The sequence below is a fragment of the Protopterus annectens genome, chromosome 9.part0 (assembly GCF_019279795.1).
Source record: "Protopterus annectens isolate FY-2018-M chromosome 9.part0, PAN1.0, whole genome shotgun sequence".
In the NCBI taxonomy this organism is placed as follows: Eukaryota; Metazoa; Chordata; order Ceratodontiformes; family Protopteridae; genus Protopterus; species Protopterus annectens.
The window spans coordinates 838,700,974-838,722,788 of record NC_056743.1 but is presented as its reverse complement, the minus strand read 5'-3'; the positions used below and the strand labels follow the sequence as shown (position 1 = coordinate 838,722,788).

The window sequence follows — 21,815 nt, the reverse complement described above, 5'->3', positions numbered from 1 at the left end:
TTCTTCCTATGATGACCCAAAATACAAGGAGTATTTACAAATGATGCAGTGCTGGGGGGTGGCCTTCTGACCTGTTCTATTCTCCCCAATAAAGTCTACAGCAGGTGTGCTGCTTTGCCCCTCCAAACCTACTGGATGCTCCTTCTTTAGTTAATATTTTGAAAGATGCTAGCAGAATAGTGTGGGGAATCTCCATACCTGTTTGGATTTGCTCTTTTTCAGAAGAATGAGCAGTTTGACCAGAGACTTCCAAACCAGACACTGCTGTTTCTGTGGCATTCCTGGACAAGGTTTCTGCAGTGGCTATATGCCACATTTCCACACTCCAAAGGCCAGCTGTCCATCTGCCATGAACAAGAGCAATATTTGAATTTGGAAAATGCATGTTCATGTCATCAACCTTATCTCTGCAGGTATTAACTATTTAACTACATTGTGCGTTTCCAAAGCCACTTGGCAGATGAATTGAAGCATGTGGTAGAGGAGTTGCTATTCTGTTGCGGGATAGTATTAGGACTCAAGCAACTGCATACTTCAGTCTAGGCAGCCTGTATTTAATTACATGGTGGAAGATGCAGCCAGAGTAGTTGGAACCAGCATTGCCATATTTTGTCACTGCCTGGTTCTGATTAACCCAGATTACTAAGGATATTAAATAGACTGTTCTTAATAATCCCTTCAGGAGACTCCATCTGTAAAGACCTGAAGTCTCTGAGCATCTTAAAAGTATGAAGGATGAGGACCAGTTTGTCAGTGTTGTGGGTGTGAAATTTCACCTTCCAAAGCATGCATCTGCTAGTACACAGAGGAACTTGTACCTACTACAGTTTCAGCATGATGTGTATCACCAGCAGCATGAACAGGAGGCTGCTGGTGACAGGTAACCTCTCGCTCTGGTTTCTAGGAGGGTTGTGACTCCAGAGATTGGAGTTTTTGGCACTCACTAGGAGAATGGAATAAACCATATGGCAAATTGCAGCAGTTTTGATTGCTTTGCCCTACTATCCCCACTGGATGCAGACATGGAGTGAGTCTTCCTATATACCTGGGCTTGGATAAGCATCTCCTAGGACAAGGGGATAAGGGGTCTGCCCACTCCCTTAGCGTAATCTCTCCCCTACCCAAATATCCCATCCCAGCAAAAACATTTGGCAAAAATAAAGGTGCTAAAGCTGCTTAACAGAAGAGCCATCCAAGTGATCCAAAAGGACCAGAGAGGGTTACATTTTATTCCTGATTCCTTTTAGCACCAAAGAACACCCATTCTAGACCTCAACAGCCTAAATGCCTTCTTCCCCAAGACATGTTTTGGATGGTTATGGTGTACTATTTCTTTTCTTGCTTATCAGATCCAGATTGGAAGTACTCTTTTGCTCCCCATGATACCTACTTTATATATCAAGATAGTCAAATGTAAAGGAAATTTGTGTGTGTTTGTTTAGAGCCAGTTAATATCAATTCAGGACTCTTTCCTTTGATTTCATGTCAACAAGGTTGTTTTCAAGTGAATGTAGACCACCAAAGCAAGCAGGGATGCAAGATTTTTCCTTTAGTTGGATGATGGTCTTCTTGATGTTCTTTGTGTTTCACTGTTGCATTCATCACATTTGGGTTATCTGCTTGCTGTAGCCCTCAGTCAGCCTGATTATCAAAGTCTTGGGTCCTGCGTCAGTTGCTGTCTCATCTTCCATGACGTCAGGTAGTCAGGGGTATAAAGCATGCAGCTGATGCCATTACATCAGTCTTTCTTGCCGTGCGGTGACTGAAGCAGAAGCAGTTCGCAAGTGCCGGTCGGCTGACTCCTGAAATTTTCATTTTCAAGTTTCAGAACCGAAGTCTTCAACTAAAGCTAAGTACTCCATTGGGGAAACTTTTTCTTGCTCTAAACTGATGTCAGTAAAAGTCAATAATTGTATTTCTTATGGAAAGCAAATACCTCATAAAGATTTTCATTCGTACTGTATTCCTTGTCTAGGCCCTGACCACGACGTACCTCACTGTTGGTTTTGTGCCTTATTTAAACAACGAACTATTCGTCGTTGGTATATTTACGCTTCTAAATATTTTGGTACTCGGTTCAATTAGCCAGATATGGCTTCGGTAAGCCACCCGACTACCGACATTCTGAAAAAACACAAAGATAAAGACAGAGACAGGCCATCTAGGTCCAAAGCTGCCGACAACGCTTCTCCTAAGCTAGTCGCCAGTTCGCTGGTACTCAGAGAGGTGCATTCGCAACCTCTGATACCCACTACTTCAGATTCTCAGGCCTCTACTGAGACCCATTTGGAGTCTGGTATGCCGCGAGATGCTTCAACTGTGGAACCTGCAGATGTCTCTGTCTTGGATGGCCATCTTCTACTTCAAGGCCTAAAACTCGATCCATGCCTAGAAACCCAACGCCCAGACTGCATGGTCAGGCCTCTGTGCCTAAAAAAACAAATGATAAGAATGGCTGAAGACCTTATTACTTTAATCAGGGGAAGCCAACCTTCCCCCTCTGAGACCTTGGTCTGATTTTGCTTATGATTGTTCTGATCAGGATTCTGAAATTCCTCTGATGACCAGGATTTACCCTTATCTACCTTATGAGGATTCTGATGCAGAGGACTCTATTCCCTCTGCTTCCCCTCCAGAGGATTTGCCTTTTGGTGAAACCTTGCATACTCTTAGAGAGCATTTCCGCTGGGAAAGCCAGGATTACTCCTATTCTAAAAAGAGGCTTAGGGATTTCTTACTCCTGCCCCAACACAGGCCTTTAGCTATCCCCCCTGTACTGTACATTGTTGATGATGCTTTTTTGGAATCTAGCTTGACCCCTGACTCCTTACCTCCTGCTCCCAGAAAACCAGATAGATATTACAGGGTTTCTGAGTCTCACAAGTTCCTCTTTAAAAATCCTACTGCGGATCCTGAGACCATTTCACAGGGGCCCAGGGGCATTAAGGCTACTACTGCCAAAAATCCTACCCCCTCTGATAGAGATTCCAGGGCGCTGGATAGATGGGGTAAGAAGGTATACACTTCTGCAACCTTGGCCATTAGGGCTTTGAACTGCCAGTTTCATATGTTAAAGTATCAGCAGCATATTATTGGATTGCTTAAACAGAAAAGGATGGTGATTCCTGACTGTGCTGAAAATAAGGATTTACAGGATTTAATGCATTCTGTTGAACAAGTTGGAAAACATACTTTGCAATGTGGTTTTGATTCACTAGAGACATCTTGCAGGGCTGCTGTCACTGGGTCTGTACTTAGAAGGCATGCTTGGCTTAAGGTGCAATCTTTACCAGATCATGTTAAAGCTAAATTGCTGGATGCTCCCTTAAACCAGAACTGCCTGTTTGGTAGCAAAGCAGAAGAAGTACTTAAAAAGATGGAGGAAAAAGCTAAATCTATGCAAACTGTTAAAGATTTTCTGCAAGTACAGCCTCCAAGATTTAGTAGGCATTGGCCCTCTGAGAACTGGTCCTTTCCTGCATCTTTCAAGCCTTCTCAGTCCAAACCCAGAACCAGCAGAACACCCAGGCTTCAGTCCCAAGGTACGCACAGGACTAAGCAGTGGGGCGGCTCCAAAGCAGGGAGTAGTAAGACTCCCCCTATGGTAAATTGTCTCAGTGACTTAACTTTAAAACTTCCAAGCCCTTCTCAACTGACTGCTCCTTTAGGGGGAAAGCTTGCTCTGCAGGCAAAAAACTGGGAACTCATTACCCAGGACAAATGGAGTTTAAATATAGTTTCCCAAGGATACAGATTCCACTTTCACACTTTACCAACCCCAAATGTTTGGCCAGAGCTACCCCCAAATCAGTGGCAGAGGCTCAAAAGCAAGTTCTCTCTCTCTTCAGTATAAGGGCTATTCAAACTGTCCCAGAAGAGGTAAATGGACAAGGTTTCTACTCAAGACTTTTCCTGGTTCCCAGAAAAGACAACTGCTGGTGTCCTATCCTGGATCTCTCTATCCTAAACACTTTTTTGGTGATCCCAAAATTCAAGATGCTAACTTTTCACCAGTTGCTTCCTATGCTAGTCAAGGATGCCTGGTTGGCAACACTGGATTTAAAGGAAGCCTACCTGCACATCCCTGAAGATACCTATGCTTCAAAGCAGGTTACATGCACTATCAGTTCTCTGCACTGCCCTTTGGCTTATCTACTGCACCCAGGATATTCACAAAGTGCCTAGTTCCAGTCATTGCATTTTACAGGCAAAGAAATATTCAAATATACCCATACCTGGATGATTGTCTGATTCAGGCAGAAAGCCAGGACATACTTTTGAATCATCTGGCATTTGTACAAAAGGTGCTAACTTCTCTGGGATACACCATAAACGAAAATAAATCACATCTTGTACCCTGCCAACAAATTGTATTCCTGGGAGCAAGCTTGAACACAAATTCCCAGATGGCTTTCCTCACGCCAGAGAAATAAGTTCATTTGACAGCTCACTTCAAACTAATGGCCGCAAAAACCCTGATATCTGCAAGACAAATACTGCAAGCCTTGGGGTTCATGGCCTCATGCATTCTCCTAATTCCATATGCAAGACTGCATATGAGGAAACTGCAATGGTATCTAAAAAGCTTATGATGTCAACATTCTCAGGATCTAGATGCTATGATTCATATCGTACCTTGCCTACAGTTAGAGTTCCTTTGGTGGGCAGAGGCCTGCCACCAAAACAAGGGACTGCCATTCACTCTACCCCCTGCCACCAAAACCCTAACAAAAGATGCCTCAGACTATGCATGGGGGGCTCACTTGGCAGGGAAGTACATTCAGGGCAAATGGAACCCAAGTTAAATGCACCTGCATATCAATAAAAAAAATGTCAGCTGTACAGAATGCTCTGACAGCCTTCAAGGACCATATTCTTCCAGGACAATTAATGGTAGAGATGGACAACACCACTTTTATGTGGTACATAAACAAGCAGGGGAGAATCCATTCATACCCTCTCTGCACCTACAGGCTCAATTCCTGCCAGGAAAGCTAAATACACTAGCAGACTAACTAAGCAGAAATCTCATGGACCCACACGAGTGGAAACTGGAACCAAAGACATTCAACATGTTGATAAACAAATGGGGGATCCCAGAGATAGACATGTTTGCCTCCCCCAGAACTACCAATTGGACAAATTCTGCACAAGGACTCCCCACAAACAAGCTTGGAAAGTGGATGCCCTGTCCTTCACCTGGAAAAATCTATCAGTTTATGCCTTTCCTCCCCTGCCTCTTCTCTTCCAAGGTATTGCTAAAGATCAAACATGACAAACCGAGGACAATACTGATTGCACCAGACTGGCCACGCCAACACTGGTACCCCCTCTTGCGCAGTGTGTCACTGCTGGCACCATGGCACCTGCCTCAGACCCCTACCCTACTGTCCCAGCAGGAGGCCAGATTTTGCACCCTCAGCTTCAAACACTGAACGTGGAAGCCTGGCTAATTACCTGATCTCTCCATTACCATCCCTCAGTAAACAAGTGTTGGATGTCATTCTGGAGGCAAGGAGGCCTAGTACTAGAAAATCTTATGCTGAAAAATGGAAAAGATTCTGTTCCTGGAACCAAACTCAGGGGATGGGCACAGCAGCGCCCAATTTACCTCAGATTCTTCAATACTTAACTGAGATGCTTCCCAAGGGCTTTTCCATTTCCTCCATCAAAATTCATGCCTCAGCCATTTCAGCTCATTACAACACAGAACTACCCCTCTTCTCTCATCCGCTGTTCAAGCAGTTCCTCAGAGGGGCCAAGAACTGAAGACCATCCAGGAAAGCCCCAACTCCAGCCTGGGACCTTAACTTAGTATTGGAAAAACACACTCTACCTCCTTTTGAGCCAGCTGCAAGTGCAGAGTTGAAATACCTTTCTTGGAAAACAGCCTTCCTTTTAGCCATCACTTCAGCAAAAAGGGTGTCTGAATTACAGGCCCTTATGGCAGTGGAGCCTTTCATCATCTGTCATGCGGACAGGATGTCCCTCAGGACCAATCCCTCCTTCATGCCCAAGGTAGTTTCCAGTGTGGCTCTTAATCAGTCCATTCATTTGCCAACCTTCTTTTCTAATCCACAGAACAAAGGGGAATGTATACTACGCTCCTTAGATGTGCACAGACAACTTAGACTTTACTTGAACAGGACTAAACCTCTCAGGAAATCTGAACAGCTGCTGGTGGCATTTGCTGCAGGGGCAGAGGGGAAGGCCATTTCAAAGCAAACCAATTCTAAATGGATAGGCCATTGCATTCATTTTTGCTATAAGCACCATGGAAAACCTATCCCACAGGGAATAAGATCACATTCAACCAGGGCTGCATCTACCTCTACAGCCTTTCTCAGTGGTGTCCCTACCAAGGACATCCTAGAAGCTGCTACCTGGAGTTCTTTACATTCTTTCACCAAGCATTACCATTTACCAATTTTCTCTAAATCCAGAGCTGGCTTTGCCACTGCAGTCTTGCAGGGCCTTATAGCTGGTCCTAATGCTATCGAATTTCCTCCTCCTATCCTTAGCTTTGGGAATTTACCCAAATGTGATGACTGCAACAGTGAAACACGAAGAACATAGTACAGTTGTGTACACTTACTATAAATGTAGATGTTTGAGTGTATTCACTGTTGCAGTCCTGATTACCCTCCCTACAGCCCCCTGACTTCATTTGGCTATACCTCTTTTCCTTTTTACTATGCTTAAAGCTTTCTGGTGTATTTATTTTTTTGTTGGAGGTGTAACCTTGTATATATATTTAATTGCTTCCCATTAGGGGTGCACCTGACATCTGGGGCAAGAAAAACTGACGTAATGGGATCGGCTGCATGCTTTATACCCCTGACTACCTGACGTCATGGAAGATGAGACAGCAACCGACGCAGGACCCAAGACTTTGATAATAAGGCTGACTGAGGGCTACTGCAAGCAGATAACCCAAATGCGATGACTGCAACACTGAATACACCCGAACATCTACATTTATGGTGTGTACACAACTGTACTTTCCCCCATCTCAGGGTGATCCAATGTGCAAGAAGAAGTCACTACTCAGATGTTTCTCTTTCTTTAGAGTGATTGTTAAACTCATAAGTCCTATTTATTCCTAGCTGATGCTGTCATTTTTATAAGTTACATTTTGTACACTACTGTCTCTACTCCTCTAGTAAGTACTAGCTTCTGTTCACTCTCCTCAGTCAGTCCCAGCAGTTATCTGTCTCAAGGTTTTAGTTCTTTTTTTTAAACAAGAAACATCTTTATTAAATTATCACTTAATGACATAGGCAATCATACAATTATATAAATGAAAACAAACCATATTGACATATTTTTAGTTGCAAACATACAGTCATTGCTATTCAAACATTACATGGCTTATTCGAATTCTGCTTTCTTTTAAACCTCATTCCCTCTCTTCTGCATGCATTGTTCTCATAATCTCATTTTTTTCTATGTAATTTGTTCCTACCATTTTCTAAAGATCCCATTTCTAGTTGTTTTATCTCTGTTATTATATTCACTACTTCTAGCACAGTTGGTTTAGACTTTGAGTTTCATTTTCTAGTAATTGCTTTTTTTTAGCAGCCACCATAATTAGACACATCAAGACCTTACAATGTCTAGGCAATTCTGATTCTGCATCATAGCTCAAAAAATAATTTCCTTAGTTATACCGATTTGCTCATCCAGTGTCTCTGATATAGAGTAGGTTGCAGGGAATTTTTAAAGTCTGAAAAACCTCATTACACTGCCAAAAATGTGTTCCCATTTACCACTTTCTTCCCCATTACACCACAACCATTTGTTATCTACCTGAGGAAAAATTCTTCAGAGTCTTCTTAGAGTATAAAAATATCTCTGTAAACACTTCCAAGCAAAGATCTCAAATATTTTAAACATTGTTGCATATTTGGGAGTCATACATATCATTGTTTCTTTGTGAATTGCTTATTAAGTCTCTCTTCCCAATCCATTCTACCTCCTCTGATTAATTCTTACAGTTATCATGCAATATTTTATATGCACATGTCCTCCCCGCGGTTGGGTGGGCGTTCGAAAGACATGCGTAAATGGGTGTGCCTTTGTTGAAGGTTGAACGTCGAGCTGGCACCTCAGCGTTCGTGACTGCCAATCATTAGCGGACCGGAGTTCCGCTGTGGCAACCTCTAACCGGGAAAAGCCGAAAGACAACAACAACTAATTATCCTTTTTTAAACGGCAGCTTCTATTGTACAGTCTACTAAAAACTCTAGCAGTGCTGTTCTTTCACATAGGATCCCCCTACTTCTTTCTCTTTGCCTAGACTCTGATGTCAGTCTTTGAAAGGGAATGCAATCTCTGGCCTGAAATCCAAATACATTCTTGGCTTCTTCCCATTCTATTACCTTTCCCTCTCTAATTATTTGCTTCCAATACCTTCATCCCTTTGCCACTTTTCTCCAGTAAGTTCCAGCACCCTCTTGCCGTTGAGTGCATCCCTAATTGCAGTCAACCCTATCGGCAGAATCTCCTTTCTCCACTCCTGTGTTGGCTTAGTTCTTAGAATAAGTTCTGCTAGTTTATGAATATAATATTCTGTATGGTTATTGTTATTCTTCATAAGGATCTGCATCCAAAATCTTAGTCTCTCTTTGTTTCTTGAGCTTTCCCCTGTTTCATCATCACCCTTTTCCAGTTTGAATTATAGCTTTCTGCTTTGTGCTATGTATAGGAGACTTAACTGTGCAACTCTGAAGTACCTCTTCAAGTCAGGTAATCCCAAACCGCCTTGTTCTGTTGAAAGGAACAGCTTATCCCACTTAACTCTTGCCCCCCCAGATAAAATCCTTCAATTCTTTATTAATTGCTATCCACTACTTCTTTTCTGGTTGATAAAAATATGCCTGACCTGTGTATAAAACTAAGGGGGCTGAAACATTTTGACTGCTTGCATCTGGCTACCTATATCCATAGAACAGAGCTTCCAATTTCTCAGTTTTTGTATTATCTTTTGTTTAGTCTCTTCCCATATATCCTTAGCTGCCATAACAGAATCCTTTTAATCCACATCATTTTATCATGTCCCTATCAGTATAGCTATTGATTAACCAGTTCATGTGCGGGTACTTTGTTTACAGCTATTGTCTGTGTTTTATCTTCATTTTTTTTTGTATCCTGAAAATACTTCAAACTGTCTCAAAATGTTCCACAACACTGAAATGTCCTTTTCTGTTTTTATCAAAATAACATAATCTGCAAATAATGCCAGCTTTTCTTTACTACCATGCCAATTATATCTTTGAATTTATGAATCCCTTATTTTCTATGCCAGTGGTTCTAAATATAAAGCAAATGAAAAAGGGAAAAGAAGACTCCCTTACTTGGTTTCTCCCCTCAGACAGAACTTATCAGAGAGGGACCCGCCCACTTTAATTTTTGCCTCTTATCCCTCATACATCCTCCTAATCAACCTTATAATTTTATCAGGAAATGCAAATGCTTCAATTGCCCTTTTCATAAAATCCCAACTTACTCTATTGAATGCTTTCTATGCATCAAGATCCAGCAACAACTGTAGTATTTTCTTACATTCTGCTTCAGGTACATTGGTTGTACATCACCATTTTTTCATATATCCTCCTATTCTGATAGTAAATGAGCCTCATCTACCTCTAACCTTGACATATTTAATTTTTCCATAAACATTTCCTTTTGATTCCTTGGTTTCCATATTTCTGTGCTTCATACAGATTTTCATAAAATTTCCAAAATGCTTCTAGCTCCTCTACAGGATGTCTGGTTAGCTTCCTTGTTTTGGGCTCTCTAAGTTTGGCAAAAAACATCTCTGCTTCCTGTTGCCTGAATCATTTTGCTAAAAGTTTTTGGGCTCTGGAGTTATTATCAAAAACAGTTACTTAACATCAGTCTTTCTAAACTCACACATAATTTCGAGGTTATCCCTTATTTTCTGTTTAACATTCTGCTATTGGTCCTGTTCTTGTTCTGTGAGAGTCTCCTATTCTGCAATACTTTAACTGTTGTCAGTCTCTCTAAATAATTCTTGTTAGTTCTTAAGCATATCTCTGTTTCTTTAATTTCTAATCTATTTTTAAACTCCACTTTAATTTTATCCCACTTCCTTGATATATTTTCAGAAGAAATTTGTATCTGTCCTAATAACTCCCAAATAATTTCTACTACCCATTCCTTAAATTCCTCTCTTTTAAACAGATAGGTGGGGATGCATCAGTGTCTCATTTTAATTCATTACCCTCCATTTTTGTTTTAGTTATTATTGGAATGTTATCTGAAATACTTATTGGATGCTTAGCGAAACTTTCAATTAAATGCACAACTTCCTGTAAATATAATTTCTGTCTAGCCTAGTCAGTTTTTGTACCTTGGGGAATAAAATGTAAGTTCACTACAGACTCCTGCTACTGAATTCACATCTTCCGTGCCAAATATTTTCCTAAATTTCTTCAAAAATCTACCCTCTTTTGTTATATTTTCCCTTCTGCCCCCCCAATACATCCTCACTGCTGCAAATCAAATTCCAACCCCTATCTGTAAGTAGTATTCCCTGCTGAAAGCTGATTAGTTATTGTTTTAGGTGGAATACAAATACATGCCTACATGCCAGTGTAATTCTCCTCACTTGATAGTAGCCCCTTAGTACTACAAATCTGTAAGGAAGGTTATCCATGCTAAGACACATGGTTCAGCCTGTACTTCTATTTCCACTAAATGCTGTCTGTTTTTGTCTTATCATTATTCCTCTCCCAGATTAGAAAAACATTTGATGGCTTTCAGAAAACATTATCTCCTAGCCACTGAAAGACTTATTCTGTTTTTATTGCTCTTATTAGATTGTCTCCATAGATACACGAGTAACAGATACTGAAGTTGTCTGTACTGTAAGCACTCATTTATTTGCTAGAGGAAAACATTTTATTATATTCAGTGTTCTCTTTTATTTATTTGCTTCTCCTTAAAACTTATTGCTAGATTAAGCCAATGGCCTTAATCCAATTGTTCCTCTTTGCAAGAGTAAAAAAAGCACATCAATTTTTCTTGTATCATGCTCTTTTGTCCAGACTTTTCTTCTCTTTTTACATTGCAATATCTACATTTCTTACAACTGAACAAGGAGAAACAAAGAAGGGAAAAAAACAGGGGCACCTGTTTACTTTAGTATACCTATTACACTCAAAAATAATTTATAATGTTTTACTTTATAGCATGCAGGTTATGTCATGCATTATAAAATACTACTGTTAAGAACAAAATTTTGTTTTACTTACAGTTAGTACTTTGTTTCCCCTTCCTCTCCTTAATGTTCTTCCAAACATTAATGATATGACGTAGGGCATATGTTTTGGAGTCTACTATGAGCTCAACAGAGTCAAAGGAGTCCAATATTTCTAGGTTTTCTTTTTCAGTAATATTTCACAAATACAATTAATGCTTTGTAATCTCACAGTTATTTGTCAGTTTCCAAGTTGCTGATTTTCTTTCTGTTGATCTTCATCTCCCAAATCTAGTCTCTACTTCATTTCCAATGTACTAATGGCTCTTCTAATTAACTCTTTTCTTTTTTCTGTTTCTCAGGCATTTTCCTTTGAAACATTGGTAAAGGTTTCACTGGCATAATCTCTGTGTAGGATTTATTACCAGAAGAAGAATCAGCAGCATCTCCTTCTGTTTGATAGCTCACTTTTTGTTGGACAAAATTTTTTGCATTTCCTTCTAAGCATGTTCTTCATCAAAAAATGATTTTTGCCATCCTGGAAAGAATATTCTGAAAATAGCTGGATACAGCAGCTTGAATCTCATGCCTGCTTCTCAGCGTTCCCTGATTACTGGAATAAATTTACTCATCTTCTGCCTGGTATACAGTGAGTAATCATTTTCCACAAACACTACTGTTTTCCACTTTTAGTATGTTGTCCTTCTGCCACAGTTTTGTTGGAATCAACTTTTTCTGATGTTAGGATTACAATTTTACTATTAGCCGTCTAGGTTGCATTCTCATGGCCAGGTTTGGAGCATACACAGAATGTGCCCTTTCAGTTAACAGCTCCTGCTATGGAATACCAGTCCAGTCGCTTATTTGTGTTTTCATAAAATTATTACAGTCTGTTCTTTCCAGCTACTCTGGTACAGCAGAAAACCTCAACTTTTCCCATTGCGCTCTGTCCTCTTATTCTGTTATTTTTGAAACATCTCTTCTTCAGCAATTTCATACTTAGCCAGCCTTTTTTCATTTCGACATCTGATTTTTGCAGTTTTATCACCTCATCTGAATATCTGTTTAAAGCTTCTTCCATTTTCTCCATTTTGTTATTTGAGTTGATATACTTCTTCAGTGTTTTATTTTAATCAACTCTGAGTATATTTGGCTTATTTTTTTCCTCTCGATTTCTAGAAGTCATGTTTGTACAGAAGCTGGAGCTTGCAGTGCTTTTTGCTGAACAGCTGCAGAATTGCTCCCAGTCACTGTTTTCTCCTCACCTTTTGTAACTGATTTTCTTTCAGGTTCTCTGAATTTCTTTTTTGCTGGCATCCAGGCATTGCACATAGTGGCCAGTTACTGAAATTTACCCAAAAAGACAAGTTCACTGCCTGTCTCTTCTGAGTTTCAGTTTTCACACTGGGAGAGTTGAAATTAAGTTGTTATTCAATGTACAGCCATCTGGAAGTTTAGAGACTTTAGTTATTTTGGCAACTTCCAATTTCATGGTCCCTCATGCCAGATTTTCTTTGAGAGCTGTGTGGTGGATGGTATGAGTCCAGAATTTTCAACTTCTCCATCCTTTTTGTTACACACTTAAGATATTAAGAGCCTGTAAGTGACAACTGCAGTGGTGGCTAGATGTAACTAATTTTCAGTCAGGTAGCCCATTCCAACTGTACACACTACTCAAGCTACCTTAACCCTAGATGTGAAAATTCTAGGGTGGGAAGGATTATTACAGTGTGGAGACCATACAGATTATCTGGATACCTCAGGAGACTGAATTGCATTTCAGTATGCTGCAGATGATGTTATTTATTGTATATAGTTGGCCTTTTAGGATTCCTTCAAAAGGGAATTCTGCTTGTAGAGTCAGTCAAAATGGTTATGGTCTAGTATATGATTAAGCTAAGGAGGAACACATTAGTACTCACTTTAATGAGAGGCAGTTAAAATGCGGACATGAATCATCATTATCATGTGCTGTTTCCTGATGATACACATTCCAATTTAGGACTGTCATCTTGTGAACAGACTTGTATGTTGTTTTCTGATGCCTCATGAAGGGTCTTTCATCCATCCTTTTATAGGCAAAATGTTTGTTTTACTGGGGCACCCAACTATTTGACCTCTTTGCTTGTCCAGTCATCTTCAGTTGTTCCATTTTTTCTCTCTTGATTCCTGTTTTCAAGGGTGAGCAAAGGAATTCCATAGTCTACTGTTGGCTAAATGGATGCATTTATGTGCCCCCAGTTTCTTCTGGTGATGAGATTCATTCAGCAAACCAAATTTATAGGCTAGATAGGCTAATTTCTATTCTGCTGTTAATCAAATGTAATAAAATGTAATTTATTTATTTATTTATTTACATTTGTTGACCGGGCTAGTCTAGCTGGATACATATCCCTTTTCAGTAGAGGCCCGAGGAGAAAAGCTCCAACATAAGTAAATTAATACATTCAAAATATTCTAAAAAAAGACTAGTTTCACATTACAAAATAATACATGAAAAAAAAAATAATAAATCTTGAATAATGTAACGTTTCATTGGAGTAGAAGTAAAAAATAAACAAGTCTTAATGCTTTAGTAGGGTTCATGTGAAGTCAATCAGAACTAAAACATTAGAACATTAGGAAACTTGTTATAGTGTTGTTCATAAGATATGGGAGGGTAATTGTTAAGGAAGCAAGAGAGTAGGAACCAGGGGAGGGGAGAGATGAAAAGTAGATTCAATCAGGCTTTGAGCAGGGGCAAAGCCAATGTATTTTAAGGTGGTCTCTAAGGTGTTTTTTAAAGATTAGAGAGGATGAGAGTGAGGTGAGTGTATTAGGAAGTTTGTTCCAGATTCTACCCACAACACTGGAGAAGAGGGAATCGCCTGCTTTGTTATTAGAAGGGTTGCTGGCAATAAGAAGTTTATTAGCTGAGCGTAGTGTTGAAAGATTTTATAAGGGGAGATCAGATTAGTAAGGATGGGAGTATTAGAAGGATGGTGCAGGATTTTTTGTGCAATCACAAGTTGATTGTATTGTAGTTGATTTTGTAGTTCTAACCATCTGAGTTGTTTAAGGTTGAGGCAGTGATGAGTTCTGTATGGAGAGCCAGTGGCAAATCTGGTTATGTTATTGTAGCTAGTTTCAAGTTTGGTGAGATTATGCTTTGATAGATTGGTGTAAATGGCAGAAGCATAGAATAGGGTGGAAGTAAGGTAAGTCTGGGCTATGGATTTCTTAGCTAGAGGTGTAAGGAAGGGTTTTATTCTATACAGGGAGCTTAATTTTTTATTAACAGTTTTTATAATATTATTAACATGGACATCGAAGCTGAGGTTATGGTCAATATTTATGCCAAGTAGTTGAGCAGTAGAATCAGGGGAAATGCAGGTTCCATTGTCAGAGGTAATAGTGAAGTGGAACTGAGGATATTTTATGGTGGGAGTAAAGAGTAGTAGCTTAGTTTTCTTAGGGTTAAGAAGAAGGCAGCGTTGTGTGAACCAGTTTTCAACTGTGTTAAATACATTTTGTGTAAGGGTGTGGAGAGAGGAAGAAGACTTGGCAGTACAGATAAGAGTAGTCATCAGCGTATTGTATACAGGTGGATTGTGGAAAAACAGTATGGAGATCATTAATAAAGATGGAGAAAAGAAGAGGGCCTAGGATAGAACATTGAGGAATTCCAGTGCTTACTGGGAGGTATGTGGATAGATTATTGTCCCAGAGTACTGCTTGTTGTCTGTTTTCCAGATAAGATTTGAACCAAAGGATTGCTTGTGGGTTAAGAGATTGGGCTTTTAGCACATTGATAAGTAGGTTATGATTGACTATATCAAAGGCTTTGGAAAGGTCAATAAATAGAGCAGCTGAGAGACAGTTATTGTTATGGTTCCTATTTATGCAATCAGTAAAAGTTAAAAGGGCCGAAGTAGTGCTATGAAAGGGCCTAAATCCATGTTGGCAGTTAGCAAGCAAATTGTTTTGGAGAAGGTGCTGGAGAAGCTGATGGTGAATACATTTTTCCATAATTTTGGCTAGTGGGGAGAGTAGAGCAATAGGATGGTAGTTGGAGATTTCAGTAGATTTACCTCCTTTGTGCAAAGGGATTATATGTGAGAATTTCCAAATAGAGGGGATATAGGCTTCAGAGATGGATCTGTTTATCAGGATAGAAACACGGTATGCTATGGCTTTGGCTGCAATTTGAAGGTATTCTGCTGGGAGGCAATCAGCAGAGGGAGTGCAGGGTTTGAGTTTTTGAAGGAGTTTGCAGATAAAGGAGATGTCAGTCTTACAGCACCATTCTGGTCTAGACAAACCATCCCGTTCTTCAAAAACTCATCTAGTTGTCTAGTTGAATGCTGCTGTCTTAAGCTTTAGACAAATAGCCTAAAGACCTTCACTCTCTAAGGCTGAAAACCTGCTGTCTCCAATTCCAAGGCCAACCCAAATATCCATTTTTTTCTCAGAAATTAGTTTTCGTCATTTTTTTCTTCAAGGAGACTGTGTACCCAGAAAACATAATAAGAAAACAAATAAACCTGCTTTTCTTTCTAGATGATTAGCAAAGGCCTTGTCCCCTTTAATGCTCCTAAGCTTTGACCTTTCTTACCCTTTTGTAAATGTTAACTCTGGACTCAGTTACTTCTCTGTTAGGGTCCATGTGGCATTTATATCAGGGTTTCATTATGGTTTTAGTTCTTCTTCCCTTGCTTTACAAAAGAGTTGTATGGCTTTTGTGAGGTACATCCTACCACAGCTATGTTGTTAAATACTTTGAGTCACAGTGGAACATGTATGGCTGAAACCCTTACTCTTCCACCATTAGAACCTGAAGTCTCTACATGCACAAAGTTATTATGAAAGACCATTTTTCCAGTAGGCATTACTTTAGCTAATATAGTTTCTGAATTACATGTGAGTTTCTGCTAATTAGATCACCTTACTTATTTTTCCTTAAGTAAGGTGACCTAATTAGCAGAAACTCACATGTAATTCAGAAACTCTGTTAGCTAAAGTAATGCCTACTGGGAAAATTGTCTTTCATAATAACTTTCCTTAAGTGACTTCCACAGTGGTGCAGCAGTAGCATTGTTGCCTCACAGCAAGAGGTTCTCCCGTTCGATTCTTGGCTTGGGTTGGGAGTGCCTTCTGTGTGGAGTCTGTATGTCCTCCCCGTGGTTGAGTAGGTGTTCAAAAGACATGCATTGAATGGGTGTGCCTTCGTTGAAGGTTGGGTGTCGGGCTGGCAACTCAACACCATAAAAACCAACTGCCAATCATTAGCGGACCGGAGTTCCGCTGTGGCGACCCTCTAACCGGGAAAAGCTGAAAGACAAACAACAACTTATTTTTCCTTAAGTGATACATGCAACTTAGAAGTAACTCATCTTTTATACTAAAAGTTGACAAACTTGAACTAATCTATTACTTGATTGTCATTTTTCTGTGAACACTCTAATGGTGATGATGTATGCTTCATTGTATGAGTGTCCACAGGCATCTTAAATTTTATGTGGGTGGGACCAAATCATTCCAAAGAGTTGACTTGTTTGTTCCCTTTGCTTAATGAAATCTGGGCAGGGAACATTTCTAAGTATACTCTCTACACGTGGTTTGTTGATTATTTAGAGTGACTGCCATAAAAGGCATGGAATGTCCATCTTCAATAACATACCCTTCTTCTATGCGCAGTATTCTACACAGCTTTTTTTCTTCTTCCTCAGTTCAACACTGCCAACTGAAGAACTGGAAAATGAGAGCTATGTGATGCAAGATGGGTAAAGGGATGATGTCTGCCATCCTGTTAGAGTTTTATATGATGAATGGCCCTAAGGGCTGCAGAATCAGTCTTAATAGTCAATAAAAGATGCATCTTCTTCTTACACATTTCTCATGATGGTGAATGCATAACTTTCATTTACTTAACCTTGGAGGGGATCTATTTTTCTATTTTTTTTAGAAATGAGTATTTAAAAAGGAGAGATAAGGCAAGATTCTTGGCAAAAGTATGCTGATAACTTGTTTTCCACCATAATTATTCTTCTACTTGGATCTTGATTAATGGGCAGCTTCTTTTTCTGTATTATTATACTCCCACCTATACCAGAGAAGCTGTGGTTACAGTCAAAATTCTGACAAGGCTGTTATGGGGGTTAATGACAGTGCAGACAACTACTGGACTGTTAACTTTGTGAAAACTAGGGAAATCCCTGAAGATAATAATGATGGCAAACAAAATTAAAACAAATTGTTAAGTTACACAATCATCCATGTCTTCTTTTCAAAGGAATGAGAATTAAGTGCCTTTATTCAAACTCCTGTTGACCTGTGGTGTTTCCTGACAGTCAGAACTTCGTTCACTTCAGACGTTGAAGCAACTGCCTCTCCAAGATGCATTGATAATGAAATTGTAAGTAATTCTAGTATTAGAACCAACTAACAGTGAAAATATTAAACGTATGGAGAACCTAGAGAATATCATTGCCATTAATGGTAGAAACATATATTTCCACATTAGCTTTCCTTTCAGTGTCAGACAAGGCAGTTTCATTTAGTTACTTTATTTCTTTCTGAAAATTGAAAAAAGAAAGGAGTATGTTATCATATACTTGCTTTAGTAAAATCCTCTTTCTAACATTCCTTTTTTGGAATAAAAAAAGAGTACTGGCTGTTATTTAAACATCACTTTCAGTTAATGCTTACTATAAACAGTGATCAGATTATAAAATGCCAAATTGGAGTGGAACTAATAAACAAATAGTAGAACAAGACATCCATCCCAGGCGTGCCCACATTTCTAAACACAGTAAGAAGAAATGTTGCCTTTAATATTGGAATTACCCATGGAATAGTATGGTATAAACAAAATGTAGTTTAGTTTTCATGCTTTTTGACTAAATTTAGGGGTTAGGCTTACAATTTGACATCCAGATGTAATTTAAGGAGGAGCTTGTTTTGTAAAACTTTCACAAAGTAAAAGTGATAGACCAGAACAGATATTTTAACAAATGTAGAAATGCTTTTTCCAGCTATACTCTTTGTAAAATAAATACATCAGTGTTAAAGCTTACAGGTTCCGTTTGTTAAAGGTGATTCATAGTTTATCTACTCTCATTCTGGAATGATTCTCTTATTCTTGAGATAACTTGACTTTTGCCATCCTTTCGAGCAAGCTAACTTCACACATTACACACTGATGAACACATTGTAATGGTACAAGACAAACCAATAAATTAATATCTTAGAACATGCTGCTTGCTAAGAGTGATACCCATTTCCAAGGGCTTTGCTGACATACTGGCACATGGTTCTCATGTCCTTAAAGAATCTTTCTTAATCTTCTGCTACTTCTTTTGTACCAGCACTGCAAGGCATTGGAGGTTAAGATGCAGAAATCTGGTGGATGGCTGGTACTTCTCCTTTCCTTTAATGGGAAGACAGATTTTCCTGATTTCTTTTTTGTTTTGTTTTCCATAGATTCGAGACTGACTGTTGATAGTGAGTGAACTAGTGATGGTGCTGTAACTGAGGTGAATAGAGAAAGGTTGTTGGTTGTGGGGTAAACATGTTCCAGAGAGATGAAAGAACTTTATGTCTCCTTGCCTTTTTTATGTAGCAGCACTCACCATTAAGTCCTGAAGCTTACAGACTCTTGACAGACAGGTTGGTGCTAGAAACTAGCAAGTAGAACTCATTGTCTTTAAAACAGATCTGGTAAAAGGCACAAGATGGTGGAGGAGAGCTGTGTAGAAACTGTGCATTTTTTCCTTTTGTTTATGAACCTCAAATTAGAAATGATACATTTCCCAGTCTTGGTGACTTACCTGTGTGTATGCATTACAATGATATTGCATTCTGTTTATGAAATTAGTGGCTGTGATAGTTTGAAAGGAGTTTTGCAGCTTTATCAGCCTAACACTGTTCATCAGTTGCATTTTTAGACAACTTTCAGTTTCAGTATATCTAATGTCTCTTTATGTTTTTTTGTTTGGGGAGCTTTAAAAGTTGTAAACATCACTGAAGTACCAAAAATGTCACTTGCCTTATGAAATTTATATTTAAGCCTAGCTCAAGTACAGTATTTAAGTTTGTTTTAATTCAAGTGCAGCACTCTGATGTCTGCCTCATAAACTGTAGGGTGGAACTCTGCTGAGGATTTCACATAAATAGCATGTTCCAGATCATCAGCAGAATATCTTTAAGGCTGATGCTAACTTTGTCTCCTTCTGTAGACCATCCTTTCAGTTTGTATTTTAAATGGTGGGTTCTTCAGTGACTCTGATATTGGCTGATCGGGGTTCGGACACCGGACCGCCATCATGTTACCATTATGGGCCATAACAGGCTCTTCTCCTGTTCCTGCAGCCCACAGCTTTTCCTGTGACGAGGCACGGTGTTGGGGAAGAGGACCACTTCCACCCAGTGGCTAATCAGTCACTCTATGATCAGGTTGGTGAATTTTTAAAATAAAAAAGTACTCAGCCATCTCCGTGGTGTCAAGCGATGGTGGATTGCTGTAGCATGCTAGTAGGCCAGGTTCTGGGACATCTAGAGCAGAGGCCAGGGAAGAAAGCTAAAATGTTTTGGGAGAGAGTTAATATACTGCAGTCCTAAGCTGTGACTCCTTTTAGAAGGAGGCAATGGTGCCATTGATGAGGCAGGCAAAACTAAGTTAGTCAAAGCCTTTGCATCCTTTTGTTAGATGTGGGAAGAGGATAAAGAGGGAGAATGTGCCACACCAAGGCAAAATGACTATAGTCATGTGTTCCCTCCATTGTCAAGCGGCTCCCAGCATGCCAGCATTTAAGCCCCTCATCCTGTGCTAAACTTGTTTTTACTCTGGTGTTGAGATCATCCTGACAGCAGACTGGACAGTTGGAGGTGGGAGCATTTCCTCTTGTCAGCTGATACCTGCCAGCCCAGGGTGTGGAAGGCATTAGGATGGCTTTCATGTTTACCAGCAAATAAGGATGAGTCCAGCAGCACTAGCAGAAGGGCTGGACTCAACTGCTCAGTAAAGAGGGGTGCTGGCGATACAGAGCTGCACAGGGTAAATGAGTAATTATGGTATGTATTGCTGTGAAAAAATATTCAGATGTTTGGAACCCAGATTAAATTATTGCATGTGCATGTAATATGTGTGTGTTTGGGTAGCATAAATGAAAATTTATTAAAAATGTCATTGAGTAAGCCTGGCCTCTCATAGAGTTTACTGATTAGTTTTATTAAGAAGCTGACTTGACACCATGGGATGTGACTTATTTTTCCATGTGGGAAGCATGTAAAGAGAAATCCACAACAGGCTGTGTAGTAATGCTACATCTATGCACATCTAAGGGGTAATGAGGCACTGAGCATTTACTGCACACCCTGGGTGGGTATTATGCATGCTGTATGGCTTGCCTTCACTGGTTGCTTGTGCAGTGTTTTATGGTGTCTGATAATGTAGATTTCCTGGATGTAGGGTATTACCAAACTGTTCTTAATATGTGACTGCTTAATTGTATCAAATAAGATATAGTTGTTAGGGCACCTGTACTGATGTGATCATTTAGGTTTCTAGCAGTCATCGTTGTTTAGATCCCTGTATTTAATCTCACTTGTGAACTAGGTTCCGGGTCTGGAAATATGTTAGATGCCATTCTGAAAGGCAAAAGCACACCTGCACATCAGGACATTCTGGCGTTCCTTACTCACATTTTGGTTATCAGAAGTGAACATGCACTGGTCCAGAATTGGTAATGGTCATAGAACCAGTATTAGATAAACAGATTGCTATGTTTTGATGCTACTTTGTAAGTTACATAATAATCACTGAACACAACGAGTACCACATTATGAATACAGTAAATTAAATACTTTAATTGAAATTGAAGATTTGATTATCAGCATGTAAACATTTATTTTTCTCACCAGGTTTGCTTCCTAACATCTAACAAGAGCCCTGAACATTTTAAAAGACATGACAGTCCTTTATACGTTACACTTTATTTTCATATTTATAATATATGTCTTGGCTGTGCAGCTCATAGTGGCCTTCCCTGAAGTGGCCTACAAGGATGCCACTGGTGGCACAGAATATTCACAGAGTCTGATGTAAGCAGGAAATGATGAAACTCTAAATAATCCGTGTAGGTACACTATAATATAACAAGCAAGGGCAAAATTTTACCAGAAAGTCATTTCAACAGTCATACAGAAGTGTGACTGCTTAATTGTATCAAATAAGATAGAGTCATCAGGGCACCTACTTTGATGTGATTGTTTGGGTCTATTTCTTGAGCTCTTTAAGGCACCTGGAAGTTCTATGGAATATCTTGGTCATATATGATGCCAGTTTCCTGCAGTTCTATCAGTGTTCCCTCTTCCTTTCTCTGTTTTTTGTTTCTCCATGTGAATAACTTAGGAGATAGAATCTCTGATATGAGAGACAACTTACGCTATGCCTAGCAGAGTCTTGTACATTGATGAAAACAGAAGTCTCCGCAGGTGTGTGATTCTGACTAGAAAAGCAGTTCACCTGGTTTGTATACCATCTATCAGAAGACTGGTCAATTTTAATACTGCTGGTTGCAGCTGCCATTATTTTTCCTAGAACTACCATTAG

The 21,815-nt window shown here is 39.5% G+C and overlaps 1 protein-coding gene across 2 annotated transcripts in view; it reads left to right on the top strand.

Moving 5' to 3' along the window:
* SYNGAP1 (synaptic Ras GTPase activating protein 1) overlaps positions 1 to 21,815 on the top strand; it is a 2,730,366-nt gene that overhangs the window by 308,569 nt on the left and 2,399,982 nt on the right. Inside the window, exon 3 of one of the 2 annotated variants that reach the window (XM_044083521.1) lies at positions 19,574 to 19,657. The exons of the other annotated variant lie outside the window; for it this stretch is intronic. Coding sequence (XP_043939456.1) covers positions 19,574 to 19,657 — 84 coding nt within the window. The remainder of the gene's footprint in view (positions 1 to 19,573; positions 19,658 to 21,815) is intronic. 2 annotated transcript variants of the gene reach the window in all.